Genomic DNA, 19985 nt, shown 5'->3' on the forward strand with positions numbered 1-19985 from the left:
AGAGCGTGTATGCCTCATTATTTGTCCACAACGAGTGGCAGACTCAAGACGCACAAGCCCAAGATTAGCCCTGAGATCGTACATGCCACCTCCGCCCACCAACCGGCCTTCTACCCCTATGGCCATCACCATCTCAGGGTTCCCTCCAGCCCCAAGATCACCACCAGTGAGTGCAACAGCACCCTGAAGGACTGGCTGAACGACAACGAGAATATCATGCTCTGTAAATATGTAATATATAATTGTCCAACACTTATCGCTTCTTAAAATGTAATCTTGATTGAATTTGAACTTGTATATTATTTAACTATAAAAACTAGAATCTGTAGTAGATTTTTGTACTTACTGCCATTCTTATGCGAGTTCAAAGTTTATTTATTTGCATCTTTATGTTATTTATGTGCTCTGAAGTCCTATTGTAATCTAACTGGTTCTATTATAAAGCGCTCTGACCCCCTTCGTGTAAAGTTTGCGCTATATGAAAAAACATATAATTAAGTAAATAAACGTGGTCGGTATTTTCACGCAAAGAGGTAAAAATATCGTTAATTAAATCTGATGTTTTAACCTTTGAGGTGAATGATATTTACTATGCGTCTTTAGAAATTAACACTATTCACGAAAATAAAATACAATTCGAACTTCCTAATGATAATTGCAATTGCAATACATTTTTGGATTACCTGGGCGAAATCACGTATTCATTATTTAAATACGACAACGAGAGTGTGCGTGAGCAACTTATCAATAAAGCTTTCTTTGTTGTTTACAGGAAGAAATACACCACATCCACGCTTCTTCCAACTCCAAGATGGCCGAGCCCTGGAACAAGGCGGCACACAAACTCGGTGCACGGCAGCGCACCGGGGATGTACTTGTCTCTGGGGAGAATGTGGACTTTAGCTCACTCCTATTGTCTCAAACCGTGCTGCAAGGCCTGGCAGCCTCTGGTTTCGAGCGACCGTCTCCCATTCAACTGAAAGCCATCCCACTGGGAAGATGCGGCTTGGGTAAGTGGGCCGCCATGCTTTAAAAAAAAAATATTTAAACAGTGTAGTGTGACTAGCCATCTAACGTCTTTAAGATTGTTGCGAACATGACAAAGCTACGAAGTACTCCCAAACCAATATGGATGTCTGCATCCTCTCATTCCCTAAGGTTGGCACGCCCCATCCGCTTTACTTCCGTATGTAACGCAGAGCTAGATGGCGAACAGACTGGCCGCCACCTTGGTGTGGTAGTGCGGGTGTCGCAACTACAGCAGCTGAACTGTTTAAAACGGAAAAAACACATGGCAGTTAGTAGTCGGTTGACAAAATACACGCACGGCGATCTGCGTATTATCTTTAACATACCGAGAATAAGAGCGTTTGAGTCATTTGTTTAGGGGGAAACTTTTTATACACGTTTACACTAAATCGTGAATGTTGCCTCTGCTTGAAGGATGCTCTTAGTTCGAAACCTCAGTGAGCATGGAAAAATGTTGTCTATTCTTCGTAGCCATATTTTAGTTATATAGTTAATTGTAAACGATCTGTTTTCATAAGGTACTAATGCCCAAACCTCGTTAGTCTGCTTGTTTCCCTTTGATTCCCTTTGTGGTTATAACATGTCAACGGTCATGAAAATCATGCCAGTATTGCGGCTAAGTTTGCGTGTCTGCGAGGCAGTGCTGTGCAACTGTGAACTTTTATCCTACTGTTTTGGTGTATGGAGTCTCAATTGCTTTAACTTAGAATGCCAAAAACGCCTTCATTTTTTTGTTTCTTTTGCAATTGTTACTTCAGACTTTTAAAGAAACTTAAAATTACAAGTTTGTGAACGTTTAATTCAAACTTGGGGTTAGGTATACACAGAGCCCTATAAGAATTAACCTATCTACAATGCATAGGTTAGCAATCGCCGGAATATTGTGATACAGAGAGCCAAGTGAGGGATGGAATCAGTGGCGAATGGTGATCTTTGAAAGTGGTCCGGTGTAGTACCTGTACTGAATTTCAGCAAGCAAAGTATCTTGGGGGAGTTAACAACATGTGCTTTGCTAAAAAGCGATCGGTTCTGTACTTTTTTTTTTTTAACAGTTTCTCTTAAAATGATTAAATGGCAATCTGTGTAGTAGACAAATGAGAAACTGCACGTTAAAACTGTCTTCCTTCTACCATGTTATTTCTTTAAATGTCAAAATATCATTTCTTTTTTCCGATAGCAAGTCAAAAAACTCCGTCATAAGTTATGACTGAGCACCTACATTGAATAGGTAGGGTTGAAAAATATAATATGGCAAATGTTGTGTTCGTAGGTAGAATTATGCAGCTCACCAGACTTCATAGGCTAGAATAGCAGCAGTGCTGTTTCACAGGTGATGGAAACCTTACAGGTCCAGGCAGTGATAGTATTGTTTTTGTCCTAAAATACAATCTACCTAAGATTATATGCTACTCCTCAAGTTTCTCTGTTCAGTTCATAAAGTGCCTTGAAGGACTATGCACCTTAGAAGAACACATTACAGAGCATATTACAATACAAACCTCTGTGCATGTGCTGTACTTTTGGTGTATTCTGTTTCCATCATTGCATTGTTTTATTACATACACTGGCATTACTTTATCATTTTGTATGATGGTGTAAAAGTTGAGGTCATATTAGAAATTTCTAGTTATTCCACCTCCTATTAAATGCCTAGTTTATACGAACAATTTACCCATGTGCTTAAACCATCTTTCCTCCAAGGATGCTTTATGTTTGCTACTAAAGAGTTTTTCTTTAATCTGCAAAATACCTACTAATTGCTAAGATAGGGGCTGCAATAATTGCCTTTAAAGCCAAATGTAAATAATTATTATTTTACACTTTCAAGGCTCTGGTTGTGTCTGAGCCACCCCTCATCAGAGTCTTTTATGGTACAGGAGAACATGATAACTTTAGCAAATTGGGCTGTGGCACAGCTTCACCTTTCTTTATGCAATCCTTTGATTGGTTTTTGGGCTTTGTATAGTGCATGGCTACCCTAAGGCTTCCCCGCGCTGATGGTGAGTGCTGTGTTAAGAACAGAGCACATTAGTGATATAAAGGACACAACCAAGTCTTAAGTTTTTTTCTAAAAAGCCGGTTTGTTTTGCAATGCTCTTAGATCATGAGGGAACTCGTTCCACAGTTTAGGAATCAGATGTGCAAAGGATCTTCTTCCCCATCTTGATTTTTTTAATCTGGTAGTGTGGAGGCGGTGTAGATGGGAGGACCTTAGTAGTCTGGTGAGGGCGTGGGCAGATATCAGATTTGAGTTTTTATGGGTCATTTTTATTTACCGCCCTGTGAGCGATGCATAGGAATTTTAACTTGCCTTTCGCTGCAATGGTAGCCAATGGAGCTGTTTAAGGGATTCTCTTACAGATATGTGTCTAGGTAGTTTGAGCAGGAGCCTTGCCGCCGCGTTCTGCTCTGCCTGAAGTCTCTATCACATACTTTGGTGAGCCTAGGTAAAGAGAGTTACCATAATCCAGGTATGAGACTATAAGGGACTGCAGGACGGATTTCCTTAGCTGCTCTGGGATAAGATCCAGTATCTTTCTCAGCTTTCTTAAAATACCGAAGCAGATACCAGACAGTTTGTTTGCCTGTTGGCTCATTGCAAGGATGCTATCTTACCACACACCTACATTTTTTACAGCAGGTTTAGGATCAGGTGGGTTTCCCATGCAGGATGTGCAATTTTATTCAGTGGCCTGGGAATGGTCATGTTACCTAATATCATGAGTTCTGCCTTCTCTCCGTTCAGTTTTAGGCACCCGCTCGACATCCAGTGAGACAATTTGTTCAGGCAAGCAGCCAGTGCTTGGTTCCCTTGGTTGGGGCCATTGGACAGAGAGACCATCAACTGGGTGTTGTCCGCATACGATACATGCAAAGGACGAAGCCTCGATTTCTGGACAGTAAACTGGTGATCCTGTTTTATTCAAAGGTTTTAGATATTGTTAAAAGTTATTGCCAGTCAGTAATAATCTAAAATGTCATCACTGTTTTTCCTAGAGAACCGAAGCAAAGTCATTCGAAATGACTTGCATGGTCTTCAGGGGTACGCATACCAATGACAGTAGTTTGGTGTATATTGCAAAGGATGCCTCCTTTAGCTTTAGTAGGCATATTCTGAGCGTTCACTATTATTTTCATAGCTGAGGGATCTATGGCCCAGTCACATACTGTGATATGCTTACAGCTCACTTTTTAGGTTTTGATTGGCGCTTATGATTTGTGTGTGGGGTCGGGTCTACACCCCCTCCTCCCATTGGCTAGCTCCATAAATGGAGGCTAGCCATTGGGAGAAGGCTCTGTCCGTCAATCTCGGACCAGATTTGGGGGCGTTCCCGAGAATTTTTGGCTACGTCAGCCGAAAGCCTGTTCTTGGGAACGCCCCCGAATCTGGTCCGACATGGACGAGTCACCGAAAAGGCTTCTGTTTTAAATAAGAAATTAAATGAAGAGGAACTCCCAAATAGAAGAAGGAAAGAGGAAAGAAAGTACGTAACGATCAAAACAGCCCGCAAGCACCATGTTCGACCAATGATGGGGACTGCTTAGGACTATGTATCTGTAGACATGAAGTAGTAAATGCGCTCCCGTCACCAGACAGGAGTGGTTCACACAGAACTCACCACAAACATGCAGAAAGACTCGTGGGAGCAGCATCAGATGGAAAACAAGGGCAAACCTAAAGACACGGAAGGAGGGACGTGTTCCTTCGGGAAATAAAAACATGAACTTCGTACGGTATCTTCGGGTGGAAAATTGCTCCTACAATTTTTTGCAATCTTTATTAAATAAAGAATAAATAAAGGTAACACTACTTGTAAGCAGACAATGTGCTAGGAGATTCCCTTTGCTCTGTTGAGGTCTGTAGACCGCTGCATGTTCCTGTTCTGTGCCTTTAAACCAAAGGAGGAAAAGCCATGCTTCTGGAAACATCACTCGTGAAGCTCGGAGCGGTGGAGACGGCCGCACGCGACCTGCCGTGATCTTTAATTATGCAATAAACAAGATGTATGGGAATCCCAGCTGAACCCGTTCTCTTCATTAGCTGAACGAGGCGACGGTCTGGAGGAGTTTTATAGAGGTGCTGAGCTCATCTGGATTTCTTCCTTCTTCGATCCAGACCGCGGACTGTCAGGGGGGCACTGTTATTTCTGAGAGCAGCTCGGACTAGAATTAAATGTACAGTCCTGCAGTTGGTTATAATCTTACACTTGCGAGCGCCTGCTTGAGGGCTATTTCTGCTATTAAAGTACAAGTTACATCGTTTATCGGGATACTATTTAAGTTATAGGAACGGACAGAATATATAAGCTGTCACTAACCGCGAGGCGTTCATATGGATTCTACATGTTAACCTGCGCTGGCATGGTTTATACTCACCACCATGGATTCCCTCTGTCATTCACGGAGCTTAGACAGGCAGACGTCTGATGTGAAGTTATATTTAAAGAACCTAATTTAATTTATAAGGAATTCGATCACTCAGCCAAACATTTATGTCATGCAGACCGCCCTGTTAGGTCAGTTTGCTGACATTCCAAAATCATGGGGTGGTTGGACTACACCTATCTTTTATCTGGCTTTTGCAACTCCAGCTCAAAGTGTGGGGTGGAATGGGATCAACGCCACCTCTGTAGGGTCTTTGATATTGATTCAGAGTGCAGAGTGCAGAATCAGAGTGCAGATTCAGATTAAGAGTGCAGATTCAGATTAAGAGTGCAGATTCAGATTGAGTGCAGATTCAGATTGAGTGCAGATTCAGATTGAGTGCAGATTCAGATTGAGTGCAGATTCAGATTGAGTGCAGATTCAGATTGAGTGCAGATTCAGATTGAGTGCAGATTCAGATTGAGTGCAGATTCAGATTGAGTGCAGATTCAGATTGAGTGCAGATTCAGATTGAGTGCAGATTCAGATTGAGTGCAGATTCAGATTGAGTGCAGATTCAGATTGAGTGCAGATTCAGATTGAGTGCAGATTCAGATTGAGTGCAGATTCAGATTGAGTGCAGATTCAGATTGAGTGCAGATTCAGATTCAGAGTGCCGAATCAGAGTGCCGAGTGCCGAATCAGAGTGCCGAATCAGAGTGCAGATTCAGATTGAGTGCAGATTCAGATTGAGTGCAGATTCAGATTGAGTGCAGATTCAGATTGAGTGCAGATTCAGATTGAGTGCAGATTCAGATTGAGTGCAGATTCAGATTGAGTGCAGATTCAGATTGAGTGCAGATTCAGATTGAGTGCAGATTCAGATTGAGTGCAGATTCAGATTGAGTGCAGATTCAGATTGAGTGCAGATTCAGATTGAGTGCAGATTCAGATTGAGTGCAGATTCAGATTGAGTGCAGATTCAGATTGAGTGCAGATTCAGATTGAGTGCAGATTCAGATTGAGTGCAGATTCAGATTCAGAGTGCCGAATCAGAGTGCCGAGTGCCGAATCAGAGTGCCGAATCAGAGTGCAGATTCAGATTGAGTGCAGATTCAGATTGAGTGCAGATTCAGATTGAGTGCAGATTCAGATTGAGTGCAGATTCAGATTGAGTGCAGATTCAGATTGAGTGCAGATTCAGATTCAGAGTGCCGAATCAGAGTGCCGAATCAGAGTGCCGAGTGCCGAATCAGAGTGCCGAATCAGAGTGCAGATTCAGATTCGGAGTGCAGATTCAGATTCGGAGTGCAGATTCAGATTCGGAGTGCAGATTGTGTGGGTGACTATGTGTGTGTGGGTGGCTTTGGGTGTGTGGCTCTGTGTGGGTGTAAAATGCAATAGGTCATGCATTTGCGAGCGATTAAGCTATTGGCATTGTAAATGACAAGGCCATTTATTTAACGATTACGCTATTGGCAATGTAAATGACAATGCCATTTATTTATGATTTTTTTTTAAAAAACACCCCAAAAAAAATGTCATGAGCAATGCCAATAGCTCTACCTTTAATATTGCCGAGACCATTGCATTGTAAATGCTTGTTTACACTGTCACCCTGCCTCGGAGACACACATTTCTCAGTCAGTCCCTTCAACGCTCAGTTGGAAGTTGCCAAAACCCATTTTTGAACTTTAGACACACAAATATCCGGTTGTATATTATTAGATATGTTGAGTAGCCCATCAAGTCGGTTTGTGTTTTTCCTTTTGCTTTTCATGTTAAAAATGCAAACTCGAGCAGCGGAAAGCCCAGAAAAAACGTGAGCAGGCGGACTACTCGCTTGTAAAAAGCTTTCTGAACTTCCTAGTCAACTGCTATTAAACGCGTAAAGTGTATACATGTTGTATGTGGTCGTTTTTAGGGTTTGCAGGCAAAAATGGGGGTAAAATTGGGGTCTGCAGTGCTACACGGTGAGCTTTCCTAGATATTAAGTGTGTATGTTACTGTTTTTAAACACATTTTTGGTCTGGCAATAATTGTCAGTATGGAACTAATTAAGTTCTATCAAGCCCTGTGTGTGTTGAGGAGGGCCCCTCAGTGTTACACATGCTTTTACGGAGGTTTAGGGACCTTGTTTCTTCACTGCTGATTGGGCTCTGAGACGGCCATCCTGCCTAGTTGCCTGTTGTGAATGGGTATAAACAATAAACGTCCGATTATGGTGCCGGTTGGACCTATCCCCCCTCAAGAACACAAAGAACCTACTGACATTTTCTACCTGAAATAGACCATCTAATTTGGAAAGACCACCCTGTGTCCTTCCTGATTTTATTTTCACCTAGTCACTAATCTCAAACTTATACTCCTTTCTCTCCATGCTCAAATTTGTCCCCTTGCCTCCTACACCATTTCAACCTTTCAGCCATGCAGGGACCAATTTAGAACCAGGTAAGCATCACACATCAATTGAAATGGGGGTCGCAGTGTGTAGGGCTTGCAGTGTGTGGGGGGGGGGGGGGGTCGCAGTGTGTGGGGGGGCTCTGTGTGGGTGTGTGTGGAGGGCTCTGTGTGGATGTGTGTGGGGGGGGGCTTTGTGTGGCTGTGTGTGTGGGGGGCTCTGTGTGGGTGTGTGTGTGTGGGGGGGCTCTGTGTGTGTGTGGGGGGGCTCTGTGTGTGTGGGGGGGCTCTCTGTGGGTGTTTGTGTGTGTCATTTGCGAGAGATAAAGCTAGTTGCATTGTAAATGACAATGCCATTTATTTATGTTTTAAAAAAAACACATAAATAAAAATAATGTCAAGAGCAATGCCAATAGCTCTAACTTTAACAAAGGCAAAACCATTGCATTGTAAATGCTTGTTAAACCTGAGATTTAGAGAACGGCCATTGGAGTCTCTGTTATAATTATATGCATTGGTGCTCTTTTTTTCTACTACGATATATTTTGATAGCTTTTTATAGTGTAAACATTGCCCATTGCACTAGAGCGCTTTACAACAGAATCAGACCTTTTTGGGCACACGGAGATTAAGCGATTTGTTTATAATGACCAGATACAGAGCCCAGGCAGGATTCGATCCAGGTATTCCAGTTTCAAGGTAGGCAGATTTGGCTGCTAGTCTACATCTCTTACTGCAAAGAAATAATGCAGGAGAGCGTTCAGTGTATTAGTAAAAAAAAAAACCTTATTTAAAAAAAAACATGAATTAATTAATTTTTTAAAACAGTACTTCCCCCTACATTTTCCTAAAAACCAAAATACACTGGGAGGATGGAGGTTGCCGTGATATATATATTTTAATAGTCATATTTATTTAGCAGGCTTCAATTTTGAAGAGAGAACTGGCCTAACGCAACCTAAATAAAAAAAATACATTGCAAGAAAATGAATGTACAGAAGTGACATTACACAGTGCCTTATTACTAGTATTGCAATTGATAAACAATTGCAGGTACCAAATGATACATCCCTTAACTCTGCTAAATCCTACTTCCACATACCACAACACTATAAACCGGGCTTTCATTAATATGAGACGCTTCAAAAAAGTCGATGGAATAAACTGTGCCTAAACTGGGGCTCGTGGAATGATATGAACAGCGTCAAAGTCAGGTCCAATCCTAGGCCATGATTATGGTGCTGCAGAGGTATGGAGAGAGTGCACGGTGCTGCATTGCACATGAATAGTGTATATTTTTTGGCATCGGTGACGGAGACATGCCTTAGAAGGCCAATAGCCAGCAATTAGCAGAAGCAGAGACCACAAACCGTACAGATGTAAAAAAGAAAAAAAAAACATTATACACAAAATTGTGAACATTTTTTAATGAATCCCCCCTTAAATTACGAGAACAACTTGAAAAAGAAAAATACAACTCGGTGATGAACTCTGCAATAGTTACCAATGCTAGAACTGCAGAACTGTTAACAATATCTACACTGTCCCTCTTTCGCCCCTGATTTATGCCTGCCCTATCAGAGGTCACATTAGAGCTTGAGGAAAAACTCTGTGCACCCCTGCTCTGTCCTAGTTTCTGATAGGGCATGGGCGGACTTTACAGAAAATGTGTCACCTATATTTAGGTATTCTGTGCTTCACAGAACATGTGCAGCATATAAAAGGTGAATGTGTGAGAAAGCTGATTTGAAAAGCACCCCTTTCTCACACGTGCAATCCATGGAGCTCAGCACCGGCCCTCTTTGCTGCTGACTTGTGCACTTCACACACGATAAGACGGTATGTAGTGGGGATCAATCAAAGCCTATGTTAGTTATCCAAAATGAAACAGTTACTTATAATTGGGAACCTGATTTAATCCAACATCATTTGCTAATTAATGCAATATAGTGATGATGCCAACCAAAATATATCTACAGTTAATCAGTGGTGCTTAATATGCACTTTGTAAGAAGTTGTTATTTGGGGGGGTAGGATGTGTGGGGGTGGAGATTGGGTGAAAACCAGGGCTAGACTGGTAACCCAAAGCAGCCCTAACAATTTTGTCGGTCCGGCCCCCACCCGTTGTGGGGGCAGGAGGTTGGGAGTGCAAGCGTGGCACACAGCTGCTTAAAACCAGCCCTAGCACTGCTGCTTTTGTTACTGGTAACAGAACTGGCCCCCACCCTTCCAGCCTCCCAGATAAATGCCCGTTACGACCAGTCTAGCCTTGCTGAAAACCCTACTAAAGCAACTACCACAAGCCTTGTCAGGGCAAACCGTAAAAGTCACTGAATTAGCCTGTGCCTAACCCTGTGGTAGCTTGGCACAAAAACAGTCAGGCTTAACTTAGAGGTGCTGTGTAAAGTAGTAATGCAGCACATAAATAGTAATAAAGTGAATGCACAACACAAGAAAAACCTTGCACCATTTTAGAAATATAGGGAGTATTTTAATAACTAAAATGAGACCAGAATGACAAAAAATCCAATCAGTTGAACCAGAGATAGGCAATTAAAAAATTTCAGGTAGCAATCGCGCCTAAATGCACAAAACGCCACATGCTAATCTGGTCGTACTAGACTGGGTGAAAGTCACAAATTCAGGCCGAATGAAATGGAGCACGGCCAGATACAAAGAGTAGGTTGGTCCAGCTGAAAAAGCTACCTTCACAAAGTCTGGCGCAAAGAATTGCATTCATGGTGGAGAAGGCCGCGAGGAGCAAGGAAAGCGGCGCAGATAGTCGTCGTCGCACAAAGAGCTGGCCCAGCGATGCGGACGATCGTAATTGTAGTGCGAAAATCCAGATGATCCTTCAGGATCTTGCGAGCTATGGTAACTTCTGCTGCGCTGTCCAGCATTGTCTGGGCCCACTCCCCGTTCTTGAGTTGTCCTTAAGATCCTCGGCATGTCTGATTTTTAGACTTGCTACCTTCTTCTTGGTGAATTGAGTTTTCTTATTTTTTGGAACGTGTTGATCGTCTTTGGACTTCACACGTTCTTCCTTGTGTTCTGATCGTCCTCTACTTTCGGATTTCTGCGAGGAAGTCTGACCGGTACGAGAGGGACGTGTATCAGTATCTTGATATCTATCCGGTTTTCTCAAATTATCCTTGTTTCGGAGGTTATACCTCTTTTCAGAGGGCTCCTTTTGAGGAGACCTACCACTGGATTGAGAACGCTTCTCTTTAGGAAGTGTCTGTCTAGTATTTTCCCACTTCTTTTTAGGAGTCGTGAGTGTATTTTTAATAAAAACTTTTTCAGGATTTTCTGTCAGTTTGGCCTTTACTGGTTTCCCTCCCAAACTATCTCTACCTAGTTCCTCATAGGATTTATCTATTATTCTGGCCAGTTCATATGGTTGCTCAGTTACATCAAGTTCTTTTAGTTTTTGGTGGATTGCCACGGATGCTGCTTCACCTTTAATATTAGCTAATATTCAAGCTGAGACCTGTTTTAAACCCTTCAGTAACTTCATACCGAGATTTAAAGCAGGCTCTACCCCATATTCATTTTGAGACTATTTCAGGACGTCTGGTATTACCCTCATAGACGGAAGACCATGTGTTTTTGTGTAGATTGCAGCAAAGACTGTACCCCAAGTGTCACAGTCCTCCAGGTGTGGTGCGATTTCCCCATTGGTAAACAGATTGTTAGAATCCTGTGTTTCTCATGAGGTGTACTATCGGGAAATACTGCCTCGATCTGAGTAATGTTTTGAACTAACCAGAATGGAATTTGTTCTCTTTTTGTGGGTAATTTACCAATGACTGATTGTATAGTCTGTGGTGTATTTTTATTTGTGTTCCCTTGATGAAGGGTTTGCTGTGGAATCCTGATAGTCGGTTGGACTGTTAGAGTCCGCATGACATATTGTACCAATTGTCTATGTATTTTAATTTAATTGTTTTAGCTGAGCTAACAGATCTGTCATTCTTTCAATGTCAGGATGTGATGTATAGCTGGCTAGTACCGACATGTCGCTCCTGGTCTACTTAGTGGACGAGCCTGGCAATGTGATTTTGATGTTGTAGGGCGCCTTTAAACCAGAACTGATGCTCTTGGTAAGTTAGTGGAATTTCAATTTTCTCAAAAGGAACGTATTCCGCTGGAGGTTCCTCTATCTTGTAGAAGTGGAACACATGTTGTTGAATTTGCTTCTGGGAAGATAATCCATGAATAGAATACCTCTGTCTGCCAATATTCGTGTGCCTCTATGACCAATATAACCCTACCACCTCTTGGTGATAGGCCATTTTTTATAAGCTTTATAGCTATTGTTTTACTTAGGTTTTCCGGGATGATTATAGCATCCGCATCTGTTTCTTGAAAACCTGTAAGGTTTAAATCTGGTCGGGCAGCAGTTCTTGCAGCTCCACCGTTCTCGGTGTCGCTATCCGATATTTTGTTGAAAGTTTTGCAGAGCAAGTTTCAAGGAGGCAAAGATAAAGTGCACAGTAGTTTTGGAACACTGTATCCTTCAACGTTGAACAAAACCAAAAACTAATGCATAGGATTTTTCGTCCTACTCGGTTATTGCGGATATTTTATCCTTTTATCCACTCCAGACGTCTATTGGAGTATTTTTCGGGAAAAAAGGGGTCTCTGTGAAAAGCACGACTGAGTTACTCTAGTATCTAGCGTTAAATTGGTGCCTTACCAAACGTTGTGCGCCATGTAGTGTAGTTCCTATATTCCCAATAGGCTCTGCGCATTGGAATAATATATCCTATAGATGTGACGTAGGACTTCTGTCTACTAGGTCGCTATCGAATATATTAAACTTAATTGTGAGTGCCAGCTAGCTCAGAGGTCACCAGAAACTTTTTTGAGTTCACAAGAAGGGATTAGTTTCTGACAACTGCATAAACATGACAACTTTTGTTTCCCCAAGATATAACTGATCTTCAGAGTCGTGGAAACAATAGATAGATATTTTACTCAGTCATTCGTGCATGCTTTGTTTCATTAGAGGTGCAGAGAAATAAGAAACGGGCGTTTCCAATAAAAGTATTTATTGAACAGTCTTCTTTCTCATGCAGAAGAAATGAACTGCTACAATCGCGATACTGGCTGTAAAGTATAATGCATACAGCAAGAAGAGTATTATAGAATAATACTGTAAAAGCATGGTATGGTTTCTAAGCCATAACATACATACATAGGGGGCGTGGCCAAGATGGCGATGGAGTAAGACGTGCCTGCGAGCTCCTCTGGCACCCCGAGCCATTCATAGCCTTGTGTAGCTGAATTGGGGCTATTTCAGCTCCGGAATTGACTTCCCTGGGGTCGCTGAGGTGCCCTGAATGCGTTTGAGCCTTCTCCCGTCGAGCTACGACCTAGAACGGCGGACTTAGCCGAGGTGTCGAAGTGGTGACGCACGAGCGCTGATGCGGCCTACAGAGCCTCGCTTGGTTTGCATCGGCTCTTAGCAAGGGGGGACTCTGGACTTCAGCAAGTTGGGTAGTGTGGCGCTTGCACTGCAGGACCCCCTGACTGGGATCGTCACGAGCCCACCCGGCGCCCCTGTGATCCATCTGGCTAGCGGCGCCAGAGCGGAGGTGATGAGGAGGCGCCGACCTGTCTAGCGGCTGCTGGACAGCGCAGAAGACTGTGAGAAGAAGAGGTGCTGACTTGCCTCTAACCCCTCATAGCTTGGGGGCGATTCAACGGGCGTTGAGAGACACGGCGAGTGCTGCCTTCGGATTGCCCCGGCCTCCCGGTGCCGACGACGCGGAGACTGCGGAAGGTGTGAGGAAGCGAGGCCTGATATCTCGGGCCGCTCCGGGAGGTCGCAAATAGCCCAGAGGCTGACTGAGGCGCCTCATCATGGCGACGAGGAATCGCATGAATAGACCTGGGAAGGACGGTCCTGGGAAAGGTCCATCCGGATCGCCCCCCGGCTCTAGCAAGTCCCCGGCCAAGGATGACGGAGAGGGCCCAGTCACGAAGGCCTTTTTGATTGAACTTTTTGTGTCTATCAAGGACGACATCACAGAATTGAAGTCGCAGCTGGCCTCCGATCTGCGTGAGGTCCGTCGATATGTAGATGGCATCGGAGAGCGGGTGGCGACCTTGGAGGATCATGATCTGGGCCTCACCGGTGACGTCCATCAACTATAGCGGGACATGCTCCGGCTACGTGAGCAGAACTTAGATCTTCAGGCCCACTGCGAGGATTTGGAAAATAGGTCCCGCCGTAACAACATTCGGATCCGAGCGGTACCCTGGGAAGGAGAAGGTGAGGACTTGCGGAAGAATGTGGAAGCCCTGTTTATGCAAATTCTGGCGGAGGACGACCTTTCGGAGGTTCGCATGGACAGGGTCCATCGGGTTGGGCAGCCGCGCGGCACGCGCTCGCCGCCGCACATTCTAGTTTGTGTCCATGATTTCCAATTGAAAGAGAAAATCCTACGGAAAGCAAGGGACACCAACAACTTGCAATTTCGACGGCATAACCCTCAGCTCTTTCAGGACCTGGCGGCTTCCACACTGCAAAAGCGGCTGGACTTCCGCCCGATCACGGCTTTTCTGCGGGAGCACGGGGTGTCCTACTCTTGGGGTCACCCCTTTCGGCTCATCTTCAGATGGCAGAACAGACTAATGCAAGTGAGATCATTGGCAGCCGCCAAGGAGCTTCTGGGCATGGAGGAAGCAGCCGCGTCGGCGGGCGCCAGCGCCTCCCCGAGAAGACGTCGCCGTTCCCGCTCCCCGGCGTGGCAGAGAGTGGGCCGACATGGTGTGGCGGAGGGTCCGACTCCATCAGCGAGCCAAAGTGAGAGGGGAGAGGTTTTGGCTTCGGTGGCCCTGGTGACTGAGTCGAGCCGGGTGGATAGCTCTTCAGAGGCCTAGGCTCCCCCAACAGCGGCCCGTGGGGCTCTACCATCTCAGGTACATTGAAGGACCGTGCTCCATTGGAGGGTTACCCCGACCCTGAACTCGAGGGGGGCATTACCCGAGTCTTCTAACCCCGACCCTTATGGTCATGTCCGACTTTCTTAGTTCTCTTTCTAGTTCTGAATCTTTCTTTTTTGTTATATTGTCTTGAGGCTCCTTTGGATTGGGGAAGGGTTGTTTTGGAGTGGGCTCAGTGGTGGCAGCTGGGGATTTGGTATGAATGCGTGTGTGTTTGGTTTGCTTCTAGCACTACGGGGGGCACTATGTGGAGCGGGGGGGAAGGGTACTGACTAAATGATGCCAATTACGATAGGCTCGTGGAATGTTAAAGGCCTTAATTCTCCTCAAAAGCGTCAAAGTGTGGAAATAAATTCTTGATCATCATTTGGATGTGGTGGGTCTCCAGGAAACTCATTTGGCCCGTAAAGACGAATCCAGGCTCAAGCATAGGCAATACCCACTGATTTACAAATCCTCTGCCTCCACTAAGCACCGGGGGGTGGCACTCTAATTCCGCTCCACACTTCAGTTTCAACCCGTGGGGGTGCGAGGTGATAGGGAGGGAAGATGGCTGATGGTGAAGGGGATGCTCCTTAGTAAACTTTGCTCATGGGTAGTTCTCTATATTTGTATATTTGTATATTTGTGGGGTATTTATAGAGCGCGACGTTCGCTCCGGAGGGAGCATCTTGGCGCTAGGGAACCTAAGTGAGCCAGTGCAAGAGGATTAGATGGAAGCTTTGGAGTGATCGTCCGGGAGATTAAAGATCCAGGTCTTTAGCAGTTTTCGAAACGGTTTTTCCTGGGTTTGTTGTCTGAGGGATTTGGGTAGTTTGTTCCAGGCTTTGGTTGCAAGGAAGCTGAGGGTCTTCTCACCCTTCACCGAACACGGGACAGAATGGGTTCCTTGAGGCCTTCATGAGGGAGGTGGGGGATTTTGGGGAGAGAGCATTGATAGTAATGGGAGATTTTAATTTGGTTTGGGACAAAGGTCTTGATTGCTCGCACCAGCAAAGGACGGAGGCGGCCCTCTTCTCCCCTGAGCTGCGCGACGCCATGGATGGTCTGGGTCTTATTGATGGCTGGCGCGCCCTCCGCCCCCACACTAGGGACTACTCGTTTTATTCCCATGTTCACCATACGTATTCACGTCTCGATCTAATTTTTCTAAATCAATCACTGCAGGGGGACTTGCGGGACAGCAGAATATTTCCGCTCTCTGTATCAGATCAGTCTTTTGGCGGCATTCTTGACTTGGGCCCCGGAGACATCCCCACACCGCAAATGGTACTTCCCTATCTCCTTTACATGTGATGAGGTATCTTGCTAAAAACTTAGGGCAGCCATTTGCAAATTTTTTGAGCTCAACAAAACTGGGGACACCTCGGTTTTCACCCAATGGGACGCCTTCAACGCGACGACACGAGGCACGTGCATTGCGTTAAACTCCGCCCTGAACAAGCTTAGGCGCGAGGAAAGGGAGGCGCTGGAGGCGGAGCTGGCGACGCGTGAAACTGCGCATAAACAGAATCCTTCTCGAAAGACCTTTCGCCCTCTTGCCGCGGTGCGGGGTAAACTCAGGGCCCACTATAATAATCGTGCGGAGTATACCCTCTTGCGCTTACGGCGCCATTCTTATGCTCAGGGCAACAAAGTGGGGAAACATCTAGCTCGGCAGCTCCGTGATAAGCGTGAGACGAAATATGTGGGTGGCATCTGGGCGCCCTCCGGCGTCATGGAACATAGGGACGCGGCCAAAGCGGAGCTTTTCGGCGACTTTTATGCCGCCCTATATTCGGCAGATAACCTGGCGCCTACGGAGCAGCAGGAATATTTAGGGGCTCATCCACTGCCGCAGGTTTCGAAGGAGTGGAATGATCTTCTGGAGGCTCCCTTCACTAGAGAGGAGGTGTTGTCCGCCATTAGGTCCCTTAAACCGCTCAAGGCGCCTGGCCCAGACGGCTTTACCGCTCCCTTCTATCAAACCTTTGCTTCTGAGCTGGGGGATTTTTTGGTGACACTTTTCAATGGTATGAGGGAGGCGGGCCAAACTACGGGCACCATGGCGGAAGCGATGATTTCGATCATCCCCAAAGCCGGGAAGGACCCCTCTAAATGTGAGTCGTACCGGCCCATAGCCCTGTTAAATGTGGATGCTAAACTGTACTCCTCTATCCTGGCTGCCCGACTCCAGGACCTCATGCCTGCTCTTATTCACCCCGATCAATCGGGATTCATAAAAGGTCGCCAGACCCACGACAACACCAGAAGGCTGATTCATCTGATCGAGAAGTCCAACCGCTTCAAGATCCCAGCGGTCTTGGTGGGCCTTGACGCTGAAAAGGCGTTCGACCGGGTGGACTGGAATTTCCTCTTTGGTACCTTGAAGGCCTTTGGTTTTTCACCCAAATTCATCGATATGCTTCGGGCCAACTACCATGGTTATGGTGAATGGCCATGTCTCACCCTTCTTTGCACATTCACGGGGTACGAGGCAGTGCTGCCCCCTATCTCCCCTACCTTTGCGCTCAGCATCGAGCCTCTGGCCCTTAGGGTCCGGGAGGACCCGGATATTGTTGGACTCCCCTTTTCGGCGGAGCAGCATAAAATATCCCTCTTTGCTGATGAGGTCCTGTTGTCCCTAGCGGATCCGGGGAACTCCCTTCTACGGGTGCAAGAAGTGCTTTCTCAGTTTGAAGTGGTGGCGGGCTTTCGGGTTAATCCCGGCAAGTCATACATCCTCAATCTCACGCTGCCGCCCGCTGAGGTGGAACGCATTCGACCGCTCACGCCCCTGTCATGGTCCAGCTCTTCCATACAGTATCTTGGGGTCAGGCTGACTTCTTCTCTGACCACCTTGTATGCGGCCAACTTCCCCCCCCTTGCTGACCCAGATACAGAACGAGCTTAATCGATGGACACCCATGTTCATTTCTTGGATGGGTCGCGTTCATGCCATTAAGATGACGCTGCTCCCCAAGCTCTTGTACCTGTTCCAAGCACTCCCTATCACCCTGGAGGGGGACTTTTTTAGGCGCATTAAATCCATGATTCTGCGCTATATCTGGCAGGGAGGCCGCGCTAGACTTTCCTTTCTTACGCTGCGTCGGCCCCTGAGGAGGGGTGGGGTCGGCCTCCTGGACATGCACCTCTATATAAGGCAGCGCAACTCAGAGTGCTGGCCGAGTGGACTCAATTGGAGTTGGAGAAGCACTGGTTACATATGGACAGGAGTGTGGCAGGAAGATCGATATGGGACCTGGTTTGGAAGGCAAAGGGAGATCGGCCTCGTAACGCCTATGTTAGCTCTCCTACGAGTAACACTCTGAACGTCTGGGACTCCGTCTCCGGCGATGAGCGGTGGACCTCCTTCCCGTCCCCCTTCACACCTATCCACTTTAACCCGGCCTTTCCGCCGGCTCTCGTTGAGGGCCCCTTTGATGGGTGGAGGGCGGGGGGTTGCCACGCACACACACACTTGTTCCACGGGTATGAACCGATCACCTTCCATAATTGCATGCGTGACTACGCGGTGCTACCTTCCGAGCGTTACCGACATGCCCAACTGCTTCACTGGGCGTTGTCACCGGAGGTGCGAGATGCAGCGATGAGGCCTCCCACAAATTTTGAATCATATATCACCCGCGCTACGTCTATGAAGGGGGTGAGCTCATTCCTTTATGATCTTCTATTGACTACTGCTATCTCGCCTCGTCCTCGATACATGGGTCTGTGGGAAGAGCACTTAGGGCGAGACATCTCCGACGAGGAATGGGCTCACCTCTGGTGCGATTTACACAAATTCAATCATTCTATTGATCTCAGGGAGGCCCATATGAAAACAATGCTGGATTGGTATCTTTACCCGACCCGATTGAAAAAGATTTTTCCTACTGCGTCAGATAGGTGTTGGCGGTGTGGTTTCCTTGAGGATTTTCGCCATATCTGGTGGGACTGCCCTATTATACGCCCCTACTGGGAGGAGATATTGTCATATATCAAGGACATGCTAGGTTACCCGATTCCGGACTCCTTAGGCTTCGTGCTCCTGGGTCTTCGCGACCCGCTTCTGGAGCATCAGACCAAGGCAGATAAGCAAATCCTTTGGCTCTGCATAGGTGCGGCCAAGTGGACCTTGGCTGCGGCTTGGACGAAGAAGGAGGCCCCTGCACTTTCCCTCTGGTTTGCTAAGTTGTGGAAGCTGTTGAGTGTGGAACGTATGGCTGATGTTTTCAAAGGTGACTTTAAGAACTTCATCTTCAGATGGGGCCCGCTAGTCCGCTTTCTTTCTCGGGGCTTGCCTTCGGCGGTCTGTCCACCCACCTTACGTGCACTACATTTCTTTCAGGTGTGAAGAATGTTTGAGTGAATGCCTGCTGCTGGTCTGCCACCACTGGGGGGAGTGGGGTTGGTGGGTGGCTGGAGTCTTTGGGGGGGATTTGGTTTGTTTGTTTTAACCACATGCGCGCTAGCGCAATTCCCCTCCTACGCGATGATTTACTAAATCTCATGTTACGTGACGAGCTGGGCTCGGCATCAGCGTGCGAGGAGGCTACGCCATGACGAGCCCAGCTCGTCATCAGCCCCGAAGGGGTTAAGGGGGGGGGTGGGTTTTTCCGTTCTACCTCGCTGCCACGTCTTTCTCGTGGCCAAGACACTTAGAGGTGCAACTTGAACTGGTAGAACAAGCCTCTGACTCGGACAGCTTCTGCCTAGAGCCGATGTGGATTGACGCCCTTCCAAGGTTTCCTCGTTGGGCACAGCGCTGTTGGCTGGCGGACTTTGTGAATTATCCGGACTAGGGTTGCCGCGTTGTACAAATCTTCAACGCTGATATTGCTTCTTGGCCATGTGGAGTCAGCTCCTGCGAGGGCTCTTATTGCATTTCGTATGTTTCTATCCCTTCTCTCTTCTATTATTTCTTCCTTTCTCTGTTCTCAATAAAAATATCTTTAACAAAAAAATACATACATACATAAATAAATAGACTAAAACGTACTTAACTGGTGCTTCTAAAATACGCCTACCCCGATGTACCTAACCTAAGTCTAATACAAGGGAAGTAGTAAGTGTGGTGTAGCATAAGCTTCGTTTAGTGTTCTTTTGCCAAGAATCTATCCAAGATTTCTATTAGGGTCTAATCAGCTCCGTACCTTGGTTTAGAATGAAGGAGGTCCGTCTCAGGACTCTATTTCGGAGCTTGGAAACACTGGAGCTGGATTTCTCTGCAAGATAAAATCCAGCGTCTCTCTCAG

At 46.1% G+C, this 19985-nt stretch overlaps 1 protein-coding gene across 1 annotated transcript in view; it reads left to right on the top strand.

Annotated features, from left to right (window-relative positions):
* The first annotated feature begins 784 nt into the window (after positions 1-784).
* DDX20 (DEAD-box helicase 20) overlaps positions 785-19985 on the top strand; it is a 302908-nt gene continuing 283707 nt past the window's right edge. Inside the window, exon 1 of the mRNA XM_086923351.1 lies at positions 785-1010. Within this exon, the coding sequence (XP_086779477.1) occupies positions 812-1010 (199 nt within the window). The 5' untranslated portion in view covers positions 785-811. The remainder of the gene's footprint in view (positions 1011-19985) is intronic.

This window comes from Lissotriton vulgaris, chromosome 5 (assembly GCF_964263255.1).
Source record: "Lissotriton vulgaris chromosome 5, aLisVul1.2, whole genome shotgun sequence".
NCBI lineage: Eukaryota > Metazoa > Chordata > Amphibia > Caudata > Salamandridae > Lissotriton > Lissotriton vulgaris.